At 44.6% G+C, this 22,521-nt stretch overlaps 1 protein-coding gene across 2 annotated transcripts in view; it reads left to right on the top strand.

The window, feature by feature from the left end:
• The window catches only part of LOC126237480 (uncharacterized), a 361,405-nt gene that overhangs the window by 295,481 nt on the left and 43,403 nt on the right, over window positions 1-22,521 (top strand). For both annotated transcript variants that reach the window (XM_049947623.1, XM_049947624.1), the window contains exons 4-6: window positions 3,775-3,847; window positions 4,165-4,332; window positions 6,903-7,101. In XM_049947623.1, coding sequence (XP_049803580.1) covers window positions 3,775-3,847; window positions 4,165-4,332; window positions 6,903-7,101 — 440 coding nt within the window. The remainder of the gene's footprint in view (window positions 1-3,774; window positions 3,848-4,164; window positions 4,333-6,902; window positions 7,102-22,521) is intronic.

Here is a 22,521-nt window from a genome sequence, read left to right as displayed (position 1 = left end):
TCACGTAGACGTAGAATCTTTTTCCAATTCGAACTTGTGTTTCCAATGACTTCGTCGTTGAAGGGACGTTGCACTTCTTTTATTTCTCCCCTTTCTAGACACGCGACGAACATTGCTTTATTCGAGTAATATAATTTCGTGTAAATTCGGTTGCAGTATCGAGCAGCGTGACCCATAAAATTCTTTAAAAGGTGTATTGAAAATCATCTGTATGGTCGACTGTTTTGTCATGTGCTTTTACGTGTAATTGGAGCGAGATTTGATGGAATCGGGGCTGGCGGTTTACGTTAAATTTATAGTATGGTACAATATAACCTACGTAAGAGTGGGATGAAGCACATGGCAGTGACGTTATAACATTTAACATAAAGGGCACTATGTTGACATCGGTGCTGTCGTTCAGTTAACAATCAGTTCGGAGGAACGTGAACGCAAACGTTGACTGTGGAGCTAATGATACTTTCATCACGTGAAATTGTCAGAAACATTCATCCTCTCAGCAATAGGGAAACCGTATTGTTCAACGCCTACTCCCGTACGCAAGATTGTTTTCTTAGTTTCTTTTCTATCTGCACATATCTAGTGCAAACTGTACGAAAATTGTGCAAACTGAATTTCCCGCCCGTACGAAGAGAACTAATACGTGTTTGTACCCTACAAGAGACGCCTTTATACTAACTGTAACTGTAGTTTTTGCCACCAAAGCCTTGAAAAATGCCGGAATGCTTAGTTGAGTTTTATTATTCTGGGTGGACTTAAGTTCGACGCAATGCTGGAACGCTATTAAATATAATCGACGGGATCTACAGAAGCGAAAAAATAAACTGTCACTTCAGGAATTTCACTGGCGAGGCAGCGTTTAGAATTTCATACCTGAGCGTACGCACAAGCCGGCCATCTGCCAAACGCCATTCTTCTTTTTCGCGTGGGAACCAAGGCCATATATCTTGACGTGACACGCAAACATACTGTATTGATTTTCTTTTTTACCTGTGTCGTCCTATAGTTATTCTCGTATCGCATTCCGTGTCTTGCTGTGACACGACACGACTTCTCCTTTATAGTCTGTGTAGCACCCAATATTTTTCGTGCACTCCCGTAAGTAAAACTGTAATTCAGATCATGTTACGTTCTCTGAAGCTTTGTATGAACGGTCGAAGCGGTCAGACTGCAAACTCTTACAGTTTACCGATATAAACGCCCATCTGTATAGAAATTTTACAGTTCTTATCGATGGACTGTTCAGTTCGGTGTTATCTACTTTTAACGTGTTGTAAAGTATTTGCCGTGAAGGGAGACAAGTTACACAACTTGTAGTATTACAGTGCCAAGGTATATCAGCAGTCATAACCTGAAAAAAAAAACACTTTGCCACATGTTCTGCAATACTCCGTTGCTCTATTCCTAAATCCTCTGCAAACATTGTATCAACTGCTATTTTTTCACTTTTAAACTAACTCTCAGTCGCTGCTGTAATTCAGGTTATTCTTCGCGCTTTACTCACTCTCTTAACACATGTCAACAAAACAGATATGGCAACAGACCAATTTTAGACCGCTCTGTCGAATGGACATGAAAAATTCCGCTTTAAAAAAATTTTGTTTGTATCCGGAAATTAACCCGAAGCTTTCTGTCGACAATGGGCGTGATAAACGGGTTGAGCGGTGTTTGTTTGGAGTAACTCCAGCTACACGCTGGAAAAACGAATTTGCAAATATCTACCGAAACGTGAGAGAAAACGCACCTGACGGCACTTAGAAGGGACATCTGATGTACAAGGTTATTCGTAAGTACCTCTGGGTTTTCAGAAGACGCTCACGCGAAAAACTACCAGAGATACAGAAAACAGACACACATCAGTGGGTAGAGCATCTTCTTCAAGTTATTAATTCATATTACACCGTTGCGTTACGAGGAACGTCAATACGTGCGCGTAATTCATAGAAATCGCTGACATGTAATTCTCGGGAAAGGGTGACAGAAGCCCGGTTTGGAAATCTGTTTATTGGTTTGCCTGCCGGCAGGCGCGATATAATGCGGTGCGACATTATGGTTTGTCCACAGGCTCTGACACACCTACCCTATAGCACAACTACGGTGCGGCGCGTATTAAAAAACGAAACTCGCAGAGACGCTCTACCCACTGATACTTGTCATTGTTCTACATGGATTGTCATCTTCTTGTAGCCTTTTTTCTGAAATATCAGAGGTACTGACGAATAGCCACTCGCGCGCATGGTGTGTGTGTGTGTGTGAGTGAGTGAGTGAGTGAGTGAGTGTGTGAGACAGAGAGAGAGAGACAGAGAGAGAGAGAGAGAGAGAGAGACAGAGAGACAGAGAGAGAGAGAGAGAGACAGAGAGAGGAGAGAGAGAGAGAGAGAGAGAGACAGACAGAGAGAGAGACAGACAGAGAGAGAGACAGACAGAGAGAGAGAGAGAGAATTTTGCAGTAAACTGTTATTGCGCACCAAGATTTCATTTGTCACAGAACTTGGTGAAAATCGCTGTAGAACAGCTGGAATTTCATGGGCAGTATTCCCTTCCGCTCTGTTTCCTTCCGATCTTTATGAGGCGGGTTAGGATGCCGTATTGGTGGAAGACGGAACCACGATGCCGTCCGTTCATTAGCGTACTGCGTGGGGACGCAGCGGGCTGTTGGATAACCGTCGCGTGTTCTGCTCCGCAGACAATAAAATGCCTCGCCAACGCAGACTCCGGCGTACACTACTTGCCGATCGGAAGGGTGGCATTGCAGATGGGCCGTGCCATTGTCTGCCGAGCGACAATGGACATAATGCCGGGCTAATTTGAATACGCCGTGTTGGCTGGCTCTCTAATTGGCGCTTTCGTCTTCCTGATCCGCTGTCCTTGGGCGTAGGCATGTTTGTTCCCCGGCGAAGTGAACTCTCTTGTTGCATTTAGAGCGCGCGTGGGATTTAATCTGTGCTCGGTTAGGTCACGAAGCATCTGTGGGAAAATCTTAGATTAGGGTTTAAAGGCCCTTCGACAGCGACTTCATTACGAACGCAGCAGATGATTGCGTAGGTGAAGGATGTGGCAGGAGCTCGTTTACTCTCTTATCTCTGTTATATCTTACTGTATTATACTTTGGTGCTTTCACAGTGATAATTTGTAAGGGCTTTCAGAATGTCATTCCTTCGTATACATTCTCTTGGGAATTTGTGGTTGGTAACTTGGACTCATTCAAAAGTAAAAGTAGCGTGCAGTCATTGAACATTTGACAGAAACACGGATTGCTTCCTCAACTATTTCAAAGAAATTCGTGCACGGTTGTGCAGGACCAAACACTACAGGCTTCCACGACGACTGTAAACTTCCACGTTTTCAAATCTAAGTTGATTGCCTTCCTTGTGGCGTACTTCTTTAAGTTACGTACAGGGGTTTCTAGCAAATAATTGGTTGTAAGACAAGTGATGGAACTGAAATACCTTCCCAAATATGTCCGATTGGAAAAGTTCCGCCTCAGTCTCTGTTCGTTGGGATTAGCTGATCTTGCCCACCAAGTTAAGTAATCTAATGTGCAAAGAAGATTCTCTTATTGTTATGTTTTCTCTTTAATTTTTAATAGCATTCATTCGTACCATGAACGAGTAGCTTCGTCTCAAAAGGGTCTCACCTAATTGGGAAGAGAGAGAAAAATATGTGACGTAACAGCGGTAGATATGTAGTCCCCACAGCCAACATTACCGTATTTCCTACTTGCTGTCGTGCTGCAGAGGTATATAACGACGTTTCGTTTTTGCTGTCTTACAGGATCGGGCTGTGCGGATTTGACAACCCAATGCGGGACGCCAAGACAGAGGAAGTCAAGAGACACATTGGACAGGTATGTTATAATGTCAGCTGTTAGATTTTATTACATATTCTTTCCTAACTTGTTTATACATGACTGTAAAGACTAGAAAGGAAATTTAAATTGCTCACATCTGCATTTTCCTTTCCTGTCTAGACGAAAAAAATTCTGAGTACAAATTTCTGTTGCTTATGAACTGTATGAAATAACGTGATAGAATTGCTTCTAGAATTGCTTGGTAGACACTACAAGTTCCATTAAAGTATGATTTAGGTTCTTGTTCATCTTGTGCAGCGTCATACTGGGTGTCTAGCATGTATTGTGATTTGATACGACCCTCGGATCCACAGGGAGTGAAAGTCAAGATGGACGACCAGGGCAACATCCTGGTGAAGCGCGTGTCCAAGAGCAACGTCTACGTGAAGAGCACGGCCGGCTCTCCGGACGAAGAGACCAGCATCGGAAACGACGTGCTCAAGCTGCCGGGCTGTGCGCTCGAGATGGAGAAACCAGTCAAGGTGAGCATACAGACACTTCGAGGCGCCTCTCACTGGGATGGGGAAAACACGCGCTAGGTACGCACTAGCAGTTATTGTAAGTAGCTACAAGGCCAGACAAATAAAGTGAAGCGCACAGAAGACAGGGTCGGGCGCCAATGTAACTTTGTACACTATAGGTGGATCTGAAAGTGATTCAAGTTCCAATTCTCTGTGACAGGTAGAACGGCCAAGAGTGCAGTTGGTGTTGCCCGTATTTACATCTACATGGATACTCTGCAAATCACATTTAAGTGGCTGGCAGAGGCAGTGTGTTAACAGTCCTGGTAGGGTACATAAGGGGTGACATATGATGGAGGACACGGAGATGGCGCGTACGCGTCTGAGACAGAGTTATCAGCACCTGACAGTTTGAAAGGGTCCTCATTGTGGGTCTCCATTTGGCCGGCTGGTTGAACCGTGCAGTGCTCAGATTTGTGCTCCAGTCGTATGTGACGGTGGTCCGATGTTGGACTGAATGCAAACATCAGGGCAGGCATACTCACTCTCAAGGTTCTGGTCGTCCGCGCCAGACCATCGCAAGGGAGTATCAGCATATTGTGTCCCTTCGTACCTGCACCTGCCGTCCTGGAACAAGTGACGGTCTCCCTGTAAAACTTTTGTGTTATCCCGCAGCATTGATCGGAGTGTCGCAGCAGCCGGACTTGTGAACTACCGTCTCATGCGTAGCCGCTCGTTAACACCACAATACCAACGACTGCCTTTCGTGAGACCGGGAAGCATGGGCTGCAGATGAACTATACATATTGTTTTCAGCGATGAATCGCGGTTCTGCATAACCGCAGTTGACGATCGGCTATGTGTATGTGCGGCGACCTAGGGAGAGATCCCATTTTGAAATGTTTTCGAGGGGCGCAGTGGTGCTACTTCTGACGTCGCGGTGTGGGCAGCCATTATGCATGACTTCAGCGAACACTAGCAGCATAATGGTATGTCACTCACATATCGCGTTGTCACGTGTTATCTCTCATGTGACAGTATAGTGGTGCCATTTTTTGACAGAGCATCGCTTGTCGACACAAAAATGGTTCAAATGGCTCTGAGCACTATGGGACTTAACTTCTAAGGTCATCAGTCCCCTAGAACGTAGAACTACTTAAACCTAACTAACCTAAGGACATCACACACATCCATGCCCGAGGCAGGATTCGAACCTGCGACCGTATCGGCCGCGCGGTTCCAGACTGTAGCGCCTTTAACCGTTTGGCCACCCCGGCCGGCTGTCGACACATGGCACGCGTCTCAGTGAACTATATACGTGATGCTGAGATACTGCCGTGGCCAACAAAATCCTCAGATATTTTTCCTCAATAGAACCGTGTGGCCAACAAAATCCTCAGATCTTTCCTCAATAGAACATGTCTGGGGCCATTACTGTCGTAAATTCCGTGCCAGTGCCAGTATCAGAGATATCGCGTACGAGTTGCAACAGCTGTGGACGAGCTGGTGCATCCAGGCCAGACGGGGTGCAACGTCATGCTAATAAGTAAACTCATGCTGCCCAAGCTTTTTATAAATTTTACTCGATTTTGTTGTAATTGACATAATGTTACTTGCCTTCTCAACCTGTGAAGTTTCATTTACTTTCCTCATCCCTTTCTGGGTGCTACACATTTTTTGTCAGCTGGCGTAAAAGATGAGCCTTACCAAATGAGAGTCCCAAACATTTGAGTCAAAATTGTGCCATAGGGGGTCTTAACTGTGAATTTTGTTTTAATTAGAAACTAATGGTTTGTATCGAATATTTGTATTTTATTGATAGAAACAGCACAAACTCACAGCAAGTGTTTAACGTCTTAACCTCCAACCTCAAAGTATGCACTACAACATAATCCACTTACAGAACGAAACCGTGCTACTGTTTTAACTAACAGGAACAAAGAGGGAAACACGGCTTTCATTACATATATCAATACGTTCTCATCGGTTTCTTGGAAACAATGACCAGTTAATGTTCGACTTGGGTATGAGTTTGATAATACTACGGGTAAACATCAGTTAGGAACCTAACATAAAAGTAGTTGTACGTTACCAAAGCTGATTTGTCTCTTTTCTGCTTTTTTTTAACTTGTGTAAATTTAGAATGGCTGTATTTTATCCTTCTTTTGTGTGTATATAATCAGCACAGTATATTTCCCGAACTGAATTTCCTCCACTTAAATTCACTTTTAGATAAAATGTAAAAAACCGCGCAACCATATATCTGTAAATAAATAATAATATAGAGCTACCAAGAATCAGTACAGATCTCATATCACAATATACATGATAGATCAATAGTTTCCCTTATTTATATTGCACTAATGATGTCTAGCATGGAAAGACGAAACATGTTTAGTAGGTGCAAATGAAACAGTGAGCGGGAAGAGACGGAATGTTTTCTTGCCTATGCGATAAAGCACAAGTAAAGTACACAGTGTGTAAAGTTGGCTACAGGCATTATCAATAGTGAAGGTTTTGTTAGTCTTGGTAGCTGTGTGCCCCCCGTTGTCGCCCGCGCGCAGTAGTGACACGGCGTTGTGTGTTGGCAGCTGTTCGACATGAAGAAGTTCCAGCAGAACGTGAGCCGCGAGCTGCGGCGCGCCTACCCGGACCGCCGCCGGCTGGAGTGTCAGTGCCTGAGCGCCGTCGCCTTCGTCAAGAACGAGGCCGAGCTGCTCGACTGCCCCATCTGGGTGCTCGTCGTCAACGTCGTCGCCATGGACATGCTCAAGAGCAAGCTGCCGCCAGGTGGGTCGCAGCGCTCGCCACTGTCTGCCTGTTCAGGCTGCCAATCACTGTCCCCAAAACATTCCAAGCAGTGGTCGATTGAATTTCATTTGAGAAACTCAAGGTTTCGTCCTCATCGGCGGAGGACGTTTTCAGTGGAAGGTCTTAGCTTATGTGAAGGAAATCCTGACTCCTGCTGACCAGAGAATGTTTCGTTTTAAGAACAATGACGTGGCAAAGTTCAAGTAATACATCCTAACGTCGTGTCGGACCTCCTTTTCCCTACGTAGCGCAAGAGCTCGACGCGACATGGACTCCATAAGTCTTGAAGATCACCTGCAGAAATACTGAGCCAAGTTGCCTCTATACTATTCCGTAATTGGGAAAGTTTGCCGGTGCAGTGTTTTGTGCACGAACAGACCTCTCTTTTGAGCCCCACAAATGTTCGATTGGATTCATGTCGGCTGAATTGGGTGGCCATATCATTCGCTGGAACTGCCTATAATGTTCTTCAAACCAATCGCAAACAATTGTGGCTCATTGTCATCCATAAAATTTCCATCGCTGTTCGGGGACGTGAAGTCCATGAATGGTTGCAGATGGTCTCGAAGTAGCGGAACATAACCGAGGACCCAGTCCATTCCACTTAAGCACGGCCCACACCATTATGGAGTCACCATCATCTTGCACAGTGCCTTGTTGATAACCTGGGTCCATGCCTCCGTCGGGTCTGCCCTAACTGAAATCGGTGCTAACTGAAATCGGGACTCATCTGACCAGATCACGGTTTTCCAACCGTCTAGGGTCCAACCGATGTGGTCACGAGTCCCGAAGGCGATATCGTGCTGTTAGGAAGGACATTCGCGTCTGTCCTCTACGGCTTTAGCCCGTTAACGCCAAATTTCGCTAAACTGTCTTAACGCACATGTTCGTCGTACGTCCCACATTGATTTCTGCGGTTATTTCATGCAGTGTTGCTTGTCTGCAAGCACTAACAATTCTAAGCAAACGCCGCTGCTCACGATCGTTAAGTGAAGGCTATCGGCCGCTGCATTATCCGTGATGTGGCCTGAAATTTGGTATTCTCGGCACACTCTTGACACTGTGGATATTGGGATATTGAATTCTTTAAGGATTTCCGTAACGGGATGTCCTATGCGTATAGCCCTAACCATCATTCCGCTTTCAAAGTCCGTTAATTCGCGTCATACGGCCATGATCACGCCAGAAACTTTTTCACATCAATCACATGAGAACAAATGGAAGTACCACAAATGCATTCCCATTTTACACCTTGTATACGCGATACTACCGCCGTTTGTATATGTGCGTATAGCTATCCCATGACTTTTGTCACGTCAGTGTAGTTTTAGTTGTAAATAACGCATGTGCTTCTCAATGTCCATACTAGCGAACCGTTTGTTTAATAAGTTATGACTGCAAGATACTTACATGAAATATTTGCGGAGGAATGGTAAAACTGTTTGAAGGTGACCTCGCCGAAGACCAGTTTGGGTTCAGGAGAAATTGAGGGACACATCTGGCAGAACTAACCCTACGACTTCTCTTAGAAGACGGATTAAAGAAAGGCAAAGTTACGTTTGTACGATTTATAGATTTAGAGAAAGCCTTTGACAACGTTGACTGGACTACATTCTTCGAAATTCTGACTGTAACAGAAGTCAAATACAGGGAGAGAAAAGTTATTTACAACTTGTGCAGAAACAAGGCTGCAGTTACAGGGTCAAAAGACGAGAAAGGGAAGCAGTAGTTGAGAAGATAGTGTGACAGTGTTGTGGCCAATTTACGAAGTTATTCGATCTGTATAGTGACCAAGCAGTAAAGGAAAACTAGGAGAAACTGTGAAAGGGGATTAAAGTCCATGGATAAAAAAATAAAAAGTCGAATTGTTCCGATAACAGCCTAATTCTGTCAGAGACAACGAAAGAATTGGAAGAGCAGTTGAATGTAATTGATAATGTCTTGAAAAGAGGTTGTAAAATGACCATAAAAAGTAAACGATTAGAATGAGTCGCGTTAAATCAGGTGATGCTGAAGAGATTAGATTAGAAAACTAGACTCTAAAAGTAGTAGATCAGTGTAACTATTTGGCCAGTAAAACAACTTATAATGGCTTTAGTTGAGACGATATGAAATGCGGACTGGCAATAGCACGGAAAGCATTTATGAAAAAGAGGTATGAAAGCTTAAGTGTTAGGAAGTCTTTGATGAAGGTGTTTGAGTGAATTGTAGACTTTTATGGAAGTGAAGTATGGACGATAAAGCAAGAAGAGAACAGAAGCTTTTAAAAAATGTGATATTACTGAAGAATGTTGAAGATTGAATGGGTCAATCCATAACGAATGAAGAGGTATCAATTCGAGTTGCAGAAAAAAATAAATTTACGGCAAAACGGCTAAAAGACTGGATCAGGTGATAGCTCACATCCGGAGGCGCAAAGAAATTGTCGATTTGGTAATGAAGGGAAGTGCGAGTAGAATTTGTAGACGGAGCACAACGGATTAATACAGTAAGTAGGTTTCGGATGAATATTGGTTGCAATCGTTACGCAGAGATAAGTAGGCTTACACAGAATACAGTGGCATAGAGATTAGAATGAATCCAGTCTTTGAACTGAGTTTTAGAGTAACAGTAGGTCGACAACAAAATGTATGTGGTAACGACATATGTTGGTCCTTCACCGTGTTACCACAGCAACAGACGTTTTTTTAGTCTTAAACACAGTCACGTATCCAATATTCGTTACTAAACTGGTGAAACGTTCCTCCACGAATTACTGTTACATTTTTCATGTCCCTTTTCTGTGTCGTATCTTCCTGAGGGGACAGTGAATTATCGACAGTGTGGTCCCTCAACAGATGTCAGATGCCTCGTCTTCGTGTTCATGAGACGGACAGACAGCCCATTAGCGACACAGGCTGACACCTGTTCCGCGTCGCGAACTCCAGGTAGCTGGGACTTCCGGACGACCGTGAAGCCGTGCGACTCACAGCCAAGGCCCCCTCTGACGGCAGAACAGGGCGTGTCTGCTCCACGGTGTCTGACATCGGGCAGGAAGACGCCGGCGCGTTACGCAAACCTGCCGTACACTTCCGCGTCCACCGTGACTCTGCTGTAACGAAGCTGTCGCACAGTTTCGGCGTTCACTGAGCACTGGTGGTGAACGTTTTGGGTACGTCGTCACAAATGAAAAATTGTAGCAGGCTAGGATGCGAACACTGGTAGCTATCCAAGTAACCACGAACCGTTACCTTACACACTAGGATACCCGAGAGAGCTTCTAGGACCGACATAAATAATATTATTTACGTTTTCATCCAATTTTTATAACCACACTTTCATTACACTACAGATCCAGTATTTCAAAGCAGATTTCACTATCGTTTCATACCATTGCGTTTTATTGATTGCATTTCTTGATTCATTTCAGTGAATTTAATTCAATAGATGTAGAACTTTTTACTGCCAATCATATCAGTAGACTGAGCAATACACTGTCATTGCCACTCGTTCTTTACCTTCTCCTCCTCTTAAAGCATATAGCTCCAATGCTCCAAATCTTTTCCAAGACCAATCTCTTAGGTGGAGCGCCAGCATGTCCTCTGTCGTGCAACACTAAATGCTACGGACAGTGAACCGTATAAATGCGAGCACAAGATTTTCCTAAGTATCTGTTTCCATAAACCGCCCTACACGAATAAAATCCTCTTGGATTTTAAAACGCGTCGTTTTGTAATAACACTAACGGTAAATTGATTTTTTGTAGTAACCGACGTTTCTTGACCGTCTTTGCAGCGGTCCTCTTCATGGTTCACTGATACAAAATTGTATGATCTAATGACCAGAAGGATTTTATACCACTGGCTGTAGAAGCATAAAGTCTTGTATCAGTGTTCGAGAGTTTCTGAGACGAATGCAAGGCCGATTCCCCTCTTCATACTTGGTAATTATAATTAAAGTACAGCTACTAGTGTGGGTTGTCATATCATATGGCAGCGAAACTTGGTAGATATGTTAACGCGTTAGTGCGGAAACGATTTACACAGAAAAAACATTAGTTCAGATTTTGGCTCACAGGTGCAAATCTGGCGCTGTACAGCATCTCGTCGACAATCCCTGTGCTCATTTTGAAAAAAATGCGTAAGTGGCGGTTAATAATAAAATCGACATTGGGGCTTTTTTACTTGTTTCACCTTTTCTCTCTATGTCCCGTTACTAATCCATTACACGTGGAAAAACTTTTATACGTCTTTCTTGAATTGGCAGCACCAGATTCGCAGCTGGTGGCCAAAAGTAGAATTGTATTTTTCCGGTGTAATTCGGTTCCTCATTGACGCATTAGAATATCCATAAAGATTTGGTGTCACACGAAAATCACAGCCCACTCTCGACGTCTGTGGGTAGCTCACTTTCATTATGCCCATCCAGTACTAGGACTGAGTAGTCAAGGCTATTGTGTTTCATGATGTTGATGTTTGCGATAGTCTAAATCTCATTAAAAATAGAGATGTAAAGTTGTAACACGCAGTATACCAGTCCGAAATATTCTAAACGGCCTTGTCATGCAAAGAGAGCGACAACTCACATCTTGGAAACATGCCACGGAATCCACGTAAATTATTAGGAATAAAAGCTACAATACACAGTTCCTGTACAGTTACAGTCCTTTGCAATTAAATTTAAATCAAGAACAAAATGCCAAATGAAAGAATCGTTGACATTCGTAGATTCTAAACTGTGGAGTTATCGTAGTGTGTGGCCCAGCCAGGATCGCGAGGAAGCTCTCAAACGTCCCAGAACAATATTCTCTGGAAGAGACAAGTATTCTCCGAACGCAAGAGGAAAGAACAACGCTTCCAGATAATACACAAGTACCCCCTCCTCAGCTCAATGTAAATAGTTCATCGTCAGCTCTTAATGGAAAGTTCAGTGTCATGTCTCTAGCTGATTCGTTCAGTACAAAGACAAGTAACTCGAAGAATATGGATCACTGGTAATCGCAACAGCTAGTACTCGTTGCTGAACTTATAACGCACATACAAAAAAGCATGATTCATTAGCATACCCGTATAGCTATGATCGCAGATCTCTTTTTCAACACAAACCTTCTCCGGGCAGAATCCGTTAACGGAACCTTCTCCGTTTACAAAACGCTTAAGCTATACAATTATAGAATGTCGCTGCATGCAGTTCTGGAGAACGTGACCAAGACGGCTACGGACACTTTGAGCATACACTCAAGACTGGGAATATGTCCTCAGTGTTCCTCAACACTTTCTGCTTTTCTACAGAGTCGTATACTTCACTGTTTCACGCTAATCGCAAACATCAACTTCAGCTACAGCTACCTGCGACTTCCGCTGACTGAGCACCGTCACCGACACCCAAGATCTGCAAACCGTGTTTCTCAACGAACTTTCGTAGACTCAGCTCGGATACCCATTCGTCACTCCACACACCAGTGACGAAGCAGCCACGGGCACTGATGCGAAAAAGGTATTTTCGACCGTGACAGAGTGCATGGAGAGCCAATTAAGAGGAGGAGTCGAAGGAATGCGGCTTCGGCGTCTTCTTCCGCTGCTGCCCGGGCGGAGCGAGAGAACCGGCAATTGTGTCGGAGGATCGGGTTTGCCGATGACGCACGGCGACGGACAGAGTGGATGCCCTATTGCCAGGGGTCGCAAGCTGGTTCAGCGATGAGTGTTCCTGTAGACACATCCTAACCTGTCCGTGGTGCAACTTCTACTTGGGTGGACGGAATGTCTTCTTAATTCAGTCGAACAGTACCGCGTTAAAAATATTGACAAGTACGAGTGAAACATTCGCGTCGACGCAGTGTTCAGTTTTCTCTTCGTAAATCATAGATAGTCAAGAGTTTCTATCCGAAATGTATACGCTGTTTCATGGTTACTAGTGGGACGTATATTTTAGTGCAGCAGACAATGTTGCAATGTGCTAGTTGAATATCTGTACCTGAAAGTTCACAATCGTGTCGTCATTCCGTGAGATATTGCGGCGAGAGTTTAATGGTTCAAATGGCTCTAAGCACTATGGGACTTAACATCTGAGGTCATCAGTCCCCTAGACTTAGAACTACTTAAACCTAACTAACCTAAGGACATCACACACATCCATGCCCGAGGCAGGATTCGAACCTGCGACCGTAACAGCTGCGTGGTTCCGGACTGAAGCGCCTAGAACCGCTCGGCCACCGCGGCCGGCGAGAGTTTAATATTCAACGTGGTCATTCAGTGTGAGTAGTCCGCCACCATCTCTCCAACCCTTGCTTGCCAAACAACTCTGCTACGAACAGTTTACCTCAACATCTGGCGCTACTATATTGTCATCCATTAGCAACTTTATCCATTGTCGTGGGTCGATTCGTAGATAAGTAATGTGAAATGTTACCGTGTGTGGGTAGCACCATTTCCTGTTTCCGAGTCTGAAAATTGGTAATAACGATAGCACTTCGTGCATAACAAACGTCAGACTTCAATATCTCGGAATGGTTATTAGTTTACGGAAAATGGCCGGCAAGAGATCGAGAAGTAAAATACAGACGTATGTTCCTGTATTAGCTGAGGACGCAGGGTTAACTGTTAATGAGTGACGAGTGTTCATTTAAGTGGAAACTGAGAGTGAATTACAGATGTCACTGACTGGAGACTGCCATGAAATTCATTTCTTGTTAGAGTGGACGAGTTGCGAATAAAACATGCTGATATTCGGGCGTAGAACCCATCGTCAGTCGCATACACAGTATTATGAACGTCCATATAAAATGGTGTATGTCAAATTAAGAAAAAAAAAAATCTCTACGATGTCAAAGTTGATGTGGATCTCGCGGTACACAAGTCGTCGTACGTACATTTTACATTCTCAAACGCTAAACGGCCACATTTCCTGGACACACTGGACAGTTCTGTCACGGAACGAAACTATGGAACTGGCGGACAGGCCTGGCATGAGCTCTCCAACAGAGATTACTTTTATTTATTTATTCCCGGAGTCGTATCGGGCGCACATGCCCATCATCAGCGGCATATTACATAATGGTTTCTTAACACTTGGTAACACGTTTGCCGACAACAGGCTAATAATTATCTAATTATTACAAACAATCCTGTTGGCAGAACATCCGCAACTCAGCATTATAGCAGAGGTTGAAAATACTGCTTCAGTTGTAAATTACTTCATTTTCACACGACCAGTTTCGGACTGTTATAAGCCTATCCTCAGGTGTCGTAGCTATGCTGTGGTCCCCGAACGCCTCGTGTTCCAGGCGCGGTGTGCTGCCTATGAGCGCAGAACAGTTCTGTGCTCATAGGCAGCTCGAACTCGGGACCTTTGCCTTTCGGGGGCAAGTGCTCTATCATCTGGGCTACCCAAGCACGACTCATGCCACGTCCTCACAGCTTTACTTCTGCCACTATCTCGTCTCCTACCTTCCAAACTTTACAGAAGCTTTCCTGCGAAACCTTGCAGAATTCATTCTGGAAACATCCCCCAGGCTGTGGTTAAACCATGTCTCCGCAATATCCTTCAATATCCTTTCTTTCAGGAGTGCTAGTTCTGCAACGTTTCGCAGGAGAGCTTCTGTAAAGTTTGGAAGGTAGGAGACGAGGTACTGGCAGAAGTAAAGCTGTGAGGACGGGACGTGTGTCGTGCTTGGGTAGCTCAGATGGTAGAGGAGTTGCCCGCGAAAGGCAAAGGTCCCGAGTTCGAGTGTCGGTCCGGCACACATTTTTAATCTGCCAGGAAGTTTCATATCAGCGCACACTCCGCTGCAGAGTGAGAATCTCATTGTGTCATCAAAGAGAATAACCCCTTCAGAGTCTCAGAAGACCGCCGCCGGCTGAGAGTACGGCTTTGAACTTTCTCTTTGGAAGAGAGGTGGTGTGATGCTACTCCATGAATTGCCGTTTCCGGTTCGAAGTAATGAACCCCTCTTCCATCGCCTGTACAGATGTTCAACAAAACGTTGTTACGGTCAGCCTTGCAATGCTCAAGCAATTCGTTACTCGGAACGGTGTGATGCTAGGTGGTGAGGAACCCAGCGGCAACGCGTCTTTGAATACCCCAGCTAGTGGACGAGTTTTGTCAGCATTACAAACAGAGACGTCCGGTTGTGCAGCGAGGTGTTTGACTGTGATCCGTCCATCGCCTCGAATGAGACTGTCCGCACGATCCAATAATGCAGGAGTAACAGCTGTGTGTGTCCGGTCGGCACGCGGGAAATCGGACATATTTGCGCGACCTTGTTGCGATGATGACAGACACCTGGCCCAACGACTCGCCGTGCTTTTGTTGGGATATCGGAAAGGTTTCTGCGACCTTGTTGTGTTGATGACAAACACCTCGCCCAACGACTCGCCGTGCTTTTGTTGGGATATCGGAAAGGTTTCCGCGACCTTGTTGTGTTGATGACAAACACCTCGCCCAACGACTCGCCGTGCTTTTGTTGGGATATCGGAAAGGTTTCCGCGACCTTGTTGTGTTGATGACAAACACCTCGCCCAACGACTCGCCGTGCTTTTGTTGGGATATCGGAAAGGTTTCCGCGACCTTGTTGTGTTGATGACAAACACCTCGCCCAACGACTCGCCGTGCTTTTGTTGACTGCCAGGTCTCCGTAGACATCCTGCAAGCGCCTATGAATATTTGCGACGCAATGATTGTCCGCCAAAAGAAACTTTCAATGACAGCATTCTGCTCGGAATACTCCTCCGTTACAGACCCTATTTTGAAGGCTACATATAGCGCCGAAACCTGTCGGAACTTCATGAAAATACAGGGGCTGAAGCGGGAATATTTCACTGGTTGAGGAAAAAATGCGTTGCGTTAATTATCGAACGCTACTCATAATTCTAAAGTCGTCTTATTGAGCGTGCTTTTAGACATATTGCATTTTGATCAGCGATATACATCATTTAGATGACGTCATGAGTGGTATCAGTAGGTTCAGTATTTGCAAACTATTTATAGACTGGAATAAATAAAGTTTTCCCGTAGGCTACAGAAACAGCAGTACATCAAAGACGCACATCGTTCCGAACAACGGATGAGTAGTTACGACATGCCTGGTAGGTATTTACCTTCGACTGCATCTATGAAAGGCGTGCTTCTGACATGTGGCCAGATACCATACAGAATCCTATACTTGGAAGCGTTTGCGCAATACTGCCCGGAACAAAGCGATGAAGCAGATCTGCCTGGCACGGCACGCCATAAATTTGTGACGTTACCGCCTGCGGCGACGGGCGGGGCGCGTGCTTTATCGCGCAGCCTGCCGCGCTTGAGCCATAACTCGCGGCCGACGTCACCGATGGGAGAGGGAGGGGCGTTGCTGGCTGCGGATGACTCGTCGCCGCGTTGGCGGCGTCGGAGGAACAAAAGACGAGCGCCGGTGGCCGTGCAGACGCGTGGGAAGCGTCCGTCCTTGCGGCCCACGCGGGCTCGCTGACCGCTGCGTCCGCTACTGCCGACTGTAAGCCTGTGCGCACCTAAACTGCGAGAGAAGTACACTTAAAGCTTCATCGAAGGCTATGCCGTCGACTGACTTCAGTCTGATCGCCTACAGGAAAGCGAGGTATCACATACAGCAGGTAGATGACCTGAAAGTGACTCATCCCGGTGCTCGAAGGCCTGCACGTGTATATGACTGTATACGCGCAGTCTGGGGTGCTCCGCACGGCTTCCGAACGCTGTGTGGCGGAGGACTAATATGGCGAATACGACGATTTTAGATGGCCTCACTCAGAGACAGTCAGTTTAAGGTCGATGGATAAAGTTGTAGGCTGTTGACGGAGGCACGAGCATAAGGAATTAGTTCACAGATACATGAGTGTCTCGAAGACTTCTTGGGAAAAAAAAAAACAAGTTTGTTGTCCTGGACGACGACTGTTGATCAAAGACAAAAGTATCACCAGGTATGCCTCAGGGAAATATGATAGGTTTGCTGTTGTTCTCCATATACATGTATGATTTTGCGGACAGTATGGGCAGAAATCTGCGGTTGTTTGCTGATGATGAAGGTGTGAAGCTGAGTGACTGTAGGAAAACAAAAGACGACTTCGACAAAATTTCCACTTGGTGTGATGAATTGCAACTAGCCCTAAGTGAGCAAACAAGTAAGTTAATGCAGATGAGTACGAAGACGAAATCTTTGATGTTCGGATTCAGTATTACTAGTGCCCTTCATGACACAGTCAAGTCGTTTAAATATCTGGGATGACGTTGCAAAGCGATGTGAGGTGGAACGAACATGTAAGAACTGTGGAAGGGAAGGCGGATGGTCCACTTCGGTTTGTTGGGAGAGTTTTAGGAAAGATTGCTTCACCTGTAAACAAGACTGCATATAGACGCTGGTGCGACCTATTCTTGAGTACTGCTCGAGTGTTAGCGATCCGTACCAGGTCGGATTGAAGGAACGCCTAGAAGCAATTCAGAGCCGGACACCTATCATTGTCACCGACAGGTTCGAACAACATGTGTTACGGAGATGCTTCGCGAATTCCAATGACAATCTCTGGAAGGAAAGCGACGTTGTTCTAGAAAAACGCTATTGAGAAACTTTAGATAACTAGAATTTGAAGCTGACTGCCAAACGTTTCTACTGCCGCAGACACACTGCGCGCAAGGACGATGAAGATAAATAGGAGGCGTAAAAGACAGTCGTTTTTTCCTCGCTCTATTTGCTAGTGGAACAGGAAAGGAAATGACAGCTAGTGGTATAGGATACCCTTCGCCAAGTACCGTACGGTAGCTTGTGAAGTATTTATGTAGATGTAGGTGCAACAAGACTCCATGCCAAGCGAACAAAAGGCTGTTTGTATAAACATCCAAGTAGTTGTTATAAACCTTTACCCTGGAGCTGCTGCCTTCGACTGTTTTGTCGTCATGTAGCAGACCAGAAAACTCCAAATGTTACGTACTGTGTGTCCATAAGTTCTTCGCCACTAGAAATGAGGGGTGTATTTTTGACAATGCTAGCTACTCTAGCTGACGAAACGTCACAAAAATTACCGACTGAAGATACCAAAACGAAATCCAGCTGGCAATATGTCAACAAATGGCCACGGAACCCTAAAACATTTTATACTCGAAAGTATGTTAAATACACGGTGTTCGCAAATTCCCGTTATGAATTTTTTGGATTTGTAGAGGGAAAGAATAGATAATATTTTGAACTGGAACTCATGTCCGGAAACTTGCCATTTCCCGTGCTACAACCGTTTGAAAACAGGGTTGTAAGGCGAATTTGTTTTACAGCTACACTCATTAATAGCCAAAAATATTGCTCGCGTACTCGTTGACGTGTTCTCTTCAACGTGATGCAGTAACGGCTTCTTCCAATTCGGGTCTGCGGCCTCTTCTTGGAGCACCAAAGTCACGCCTGCCGATTGTGAAGGTACCCATTCTGGAAGCCGTTGCGTAACCGTGGCGAACAGGTTATGCGGTGGAGTCGGACGTTGTGGAGAACGATCTTGATAAAGACGGCTCTTCCATTACTACGAGTTTCGCCAGTCGAAAGGATCATGTCGGTGTATTCTGCAAACGTGAGCTCAACCATGTTGCTCTACCACTCACAGGCATGTGAATGAGACTCGAACCAGGTGAGAGAGGTAGGACAGACGTCAAATGACATCAGCCGATCCGACGTAAACACACCCCACCATGACCACCCAATTGCATACCTACCTAGCAAACATGTTTGCAGTCGGCTGTAGTACGGAAACGGTACGTTTCCGGACATGGGTTCCTGTTCAAGTTATTACGTACTCACTCCCCTTTACAAATCCTAGAAGTTCGTAACGGCAACTCATGAATGTGTATAGTTTAAATTATGGACACGTGGTATACGTCATTTTGAGCTTTAAAATATACCAGATGATGGAGTAGTCGAAAGCAGATGCAGCAAACTAAAGTTTTATAGCAGCTCTTTGGTACTATATCAAAAGTACAGATTTCAGGGCGAATTTTGTTTTTGAGACATTCTTTCATCTGTACGTGAACACAATCTCTGGAACGTAAAGATAAGCAACATCAGCAGTAGTTACAGCGCAATTTTTTTTCCTTCATCATCGGTTTTCTGACTGGTTTGTCCACTGCCCTTCACATGACTTCCTCTTCTGTGTCTATCTCTTCACCTCAGAGTATTCTATTATTGTTGGTTTGCTCTCTACAGCTCACTCCAGTCCCATGCAAGTTATTCCCTGATGTCCTACCATGAATCACTGCTTCTGGTCAGTGGTTTTCGGATATTTCTTTCCCCACTGAACCTGCAGACATATTACTCATTTCTTATCACTTCGCTTAATTTTCTACATCATTTTGTAACAGCGCACCTCAAAAGCTTAGATTCTCTTGTTTTTCGGTTTTCCACAGGCTTTGGTACAGTGGGGAAAATGTGAATCCAACCGATAGTCAATCGGCAGTAGTCCATTTCCGACACTGTCATGCCAATGAAAACTTTTCCGACGATGTACAGTCGTTGCTGCGCGTAAAAGACCTTCCGTCTGCTTTCGAGTCCAATAGCAGCGTTTTGCTGTATAGCAGAGGGCCTACTTATTATAATCTGTTATTATGGCATGGTAAAACATATCCTCCTGGTTGTTTTCGAATAACTGAAAGACTTATATTCTGAAGATTCACAGGAACATCTTCGTGAAGGTAGTGGAAGCGAATAAGAGTTTATTAAAATTAAAGTAAATGCGTCGTGAATTTGATTTGTGACTCTCTGCTTGTAGCCGTAATATTCTTGCGTCTATACATGAAAAATAACTACCAATGCCACCAACTAAATTGCCAGCATACCTCGTTCAGGTACTCTACGAGTGCCGGTGGTCAAGGCTAGAACGCTCGCACGAGGTTTCGTTTTCTGCCCACCTATAATCTGCGCCTACAAAACGCTCGCCAAGCATCCCACTGGGCGGCCTTGTCAAGGCTCCTTGAAAGCCTCAGCGGCTATTTACCCGGGTGACCTTACGCTCCAATGCTTCGTTGGTTTGCCCGTTATTCAGCTTAAGGCGAGGACTGGCAAAAGGGGTGCAGCTGTGTCTGCCATTCTTGTGGAATCGAGTACGAGTAACTGATGAATCGCAAAGGCGTCATGCCGAGCCTTAAAACGGGGGGGTATTTTTCCGTTTCGATACCTGACGGAACTGTTGTTTATGTTAAATGGACTTCGCTAACCTCAATCTCCCTTTCAAATTTTCTTGCAATGATCTAGTCACACGCTACTATTCAGAAAACAATGCAGGCCTATCTTCCTCCTCTGTATTTTTCTCCTCTGGCCACTCTGCATCTTGGGAGAAGTCGTGTGGAGTTGGCAACCAACTGGAGGAGATGAGGTCTAACAGAATGAAGTTGTCAGGGGAACCAGGGCGTGGGCCTGGATAGCTCGACTACTAAAGCGTTGTCTGAGAAAGACGACGGTCCAGTTGCGAGGCTATGTTCAATAATCAGTTTAAATCTGTCACCTAAAATTAATTCAGCGAATGGTGTTTTAATGACTGAAAAAACAAAATGATTAGAGCCCAGAATTACTTTTGGATCTCAATTGTCGTGTCGTTAGTTTTACCATTTATAAAAACAAAATTTTATACAATAACACTTAAAGACTTGGAAAGTATCTTCCAAAATTCAGAACTATTACATTAGGGTAATCGGTTTTCCGTTAATCGCCAATGTAATTATTTAGTACGACAAATAATAAACACGTATATTGTACTCGGGTACAAGGCAATAAGACTCAAAAAATCTGCAAAGTTCGTGTGGTAGGAGCTTTTTCACTCGCTCATTATTGAAGCTTATGATTAGATACCCGTCAGTTTTGCAAAATGGTAAACTTCGGGTGTAAGACCGTAAAAAATTTTCTGAACGAAATCTAGTAATAGCTTGAAATTATGCAACAAATTTTGAATTACGCTGTGATTTTAAACCATGCATTTTATGCAGTAATAGCACGTGCACTTGTTGTGCCAAACCTAAATTATCCTTCGTGCGAGATGAAAAAAATGCACTGTTGATTTGTAGTCGAACCGTCTTCTCTAGGAACGATGTAGACATCGAACGCTGACATAGAAAATCTACTACAACGCGTCTTGATGAGTCATGGACAATGTTGCAACTCCTCGCGGTTAGTATCCGTAGCTTCTCTGCTGTGAACGTATTTGTCAAGACTCTTAGCGGTGCAATTTTTGTGCAAGGTCGACCCCTCCTAATACATAAACAATCACCTTTTCTATTCCTACTGCAGTGTGTCGGTCGCTACGTGCAAGAAACGTTCACGCTACTTTTTTTATGGGCCTCGACTCCATGTATTAAAACTATTGCGAATTTCCCCAAAAATATTGGTGCATTTTGAAACCCTTTATTATCACGTACTAGTCGTCATCGTTGATGGATCTGTACCGGTAGTTAATTTATAAAAAAAACTAGCATGTTACACTCCATGCTACTCCTTGATTTGTCATCTGTAATCATCAACTGTAGAACTGCGCGTAATGTTGTCGAGAAGGGTATGAAGATGGGAGTACTTTGATGTGAGATAACGAATTTTAGGCAGCATCTTTAACCAAATATTTTTTTTACCGGTGACTCAAGAAAAAAGACTTTTCTTCTCGCTGTCGATGCCACCAACGAAGCCAAGCAAAGCATGACGTTACGTGGGCACGACTCGCTTTGTTTGTTCTTCTTCGGCAAAGCGTTTCTTTTGTCGTCTTGCAGGCCACCTGGAAACCCAATTGGTCACGGAACGAACAGTTGAGCTACTGTTTTCGCGTTTGCTCTATATTTTCCCAAACAGCGTAACCACCTGAAAATTGTTCGTCGTCTGCAACCCTCCTAACACTAACTACGACAACTGATTCGTTGTGTTAAAAGCCTCAGCTAGAACACCCCGCATGGAGTTTTTGCAGCACAGGTTTGGCGGGAAATTGAGAATGTCTCAGACGGGTACGTCATTCTAAAGGCTGAGTAGCTCGTGGCTCCTCCTATAGGCTGGCATTTAATGACGTTACACCAAATCACAACTTAATGCGTTGTGGTTGCCTGTACGGCCTTGTCGTCACTGCGTCTACGGTTTTACGAGGTTTTTCATCATAGTTCTCTTTGTACGGAGGCTGGCACTTCTGCGGTGGCGTCTGGTGTAACCACACGAAAGAAATAGTGGCGCAATTGAGCGTAAGTTGTTTATCCGCCTTGTCACTCGTATCTGCGATAGTTTTGTAGACGGATTTCTGTGCCCAGCAACTCTGTCTTCTTATAAAGAACAAGTTCTGTGATGTACGTGTCGTTTATTGAAAAATAAAAAGATAAACCTCTCCGTTATGTGTCACCGTGACAGGCTGTATGCCTCTGTTGAAAGCGATACGTCCTTCGAATGAGAACGTTAGGTTGGGCTGCCCCATTGTTCCT

Source organism: Schistocerca nitens, chromosome 2 (assembly GCF_023898315.1).
Source record: "Schistocerca nitens isolate TAMUIC-IGC-003100 chromosome 2, iqSchNite1.1, whole genome shotgun sequence".
Lineage (NCBI taxonomy): Eukaryota > Metazoa > Arthropoda > Insecta > Orthoptera > Acrididae > Schistocerca > Schistocerca nitens.
Note: the sequence above shows the minus strand (reverse complement) of the source record. Positions and strands in the feature narration are given on the sequence as shown.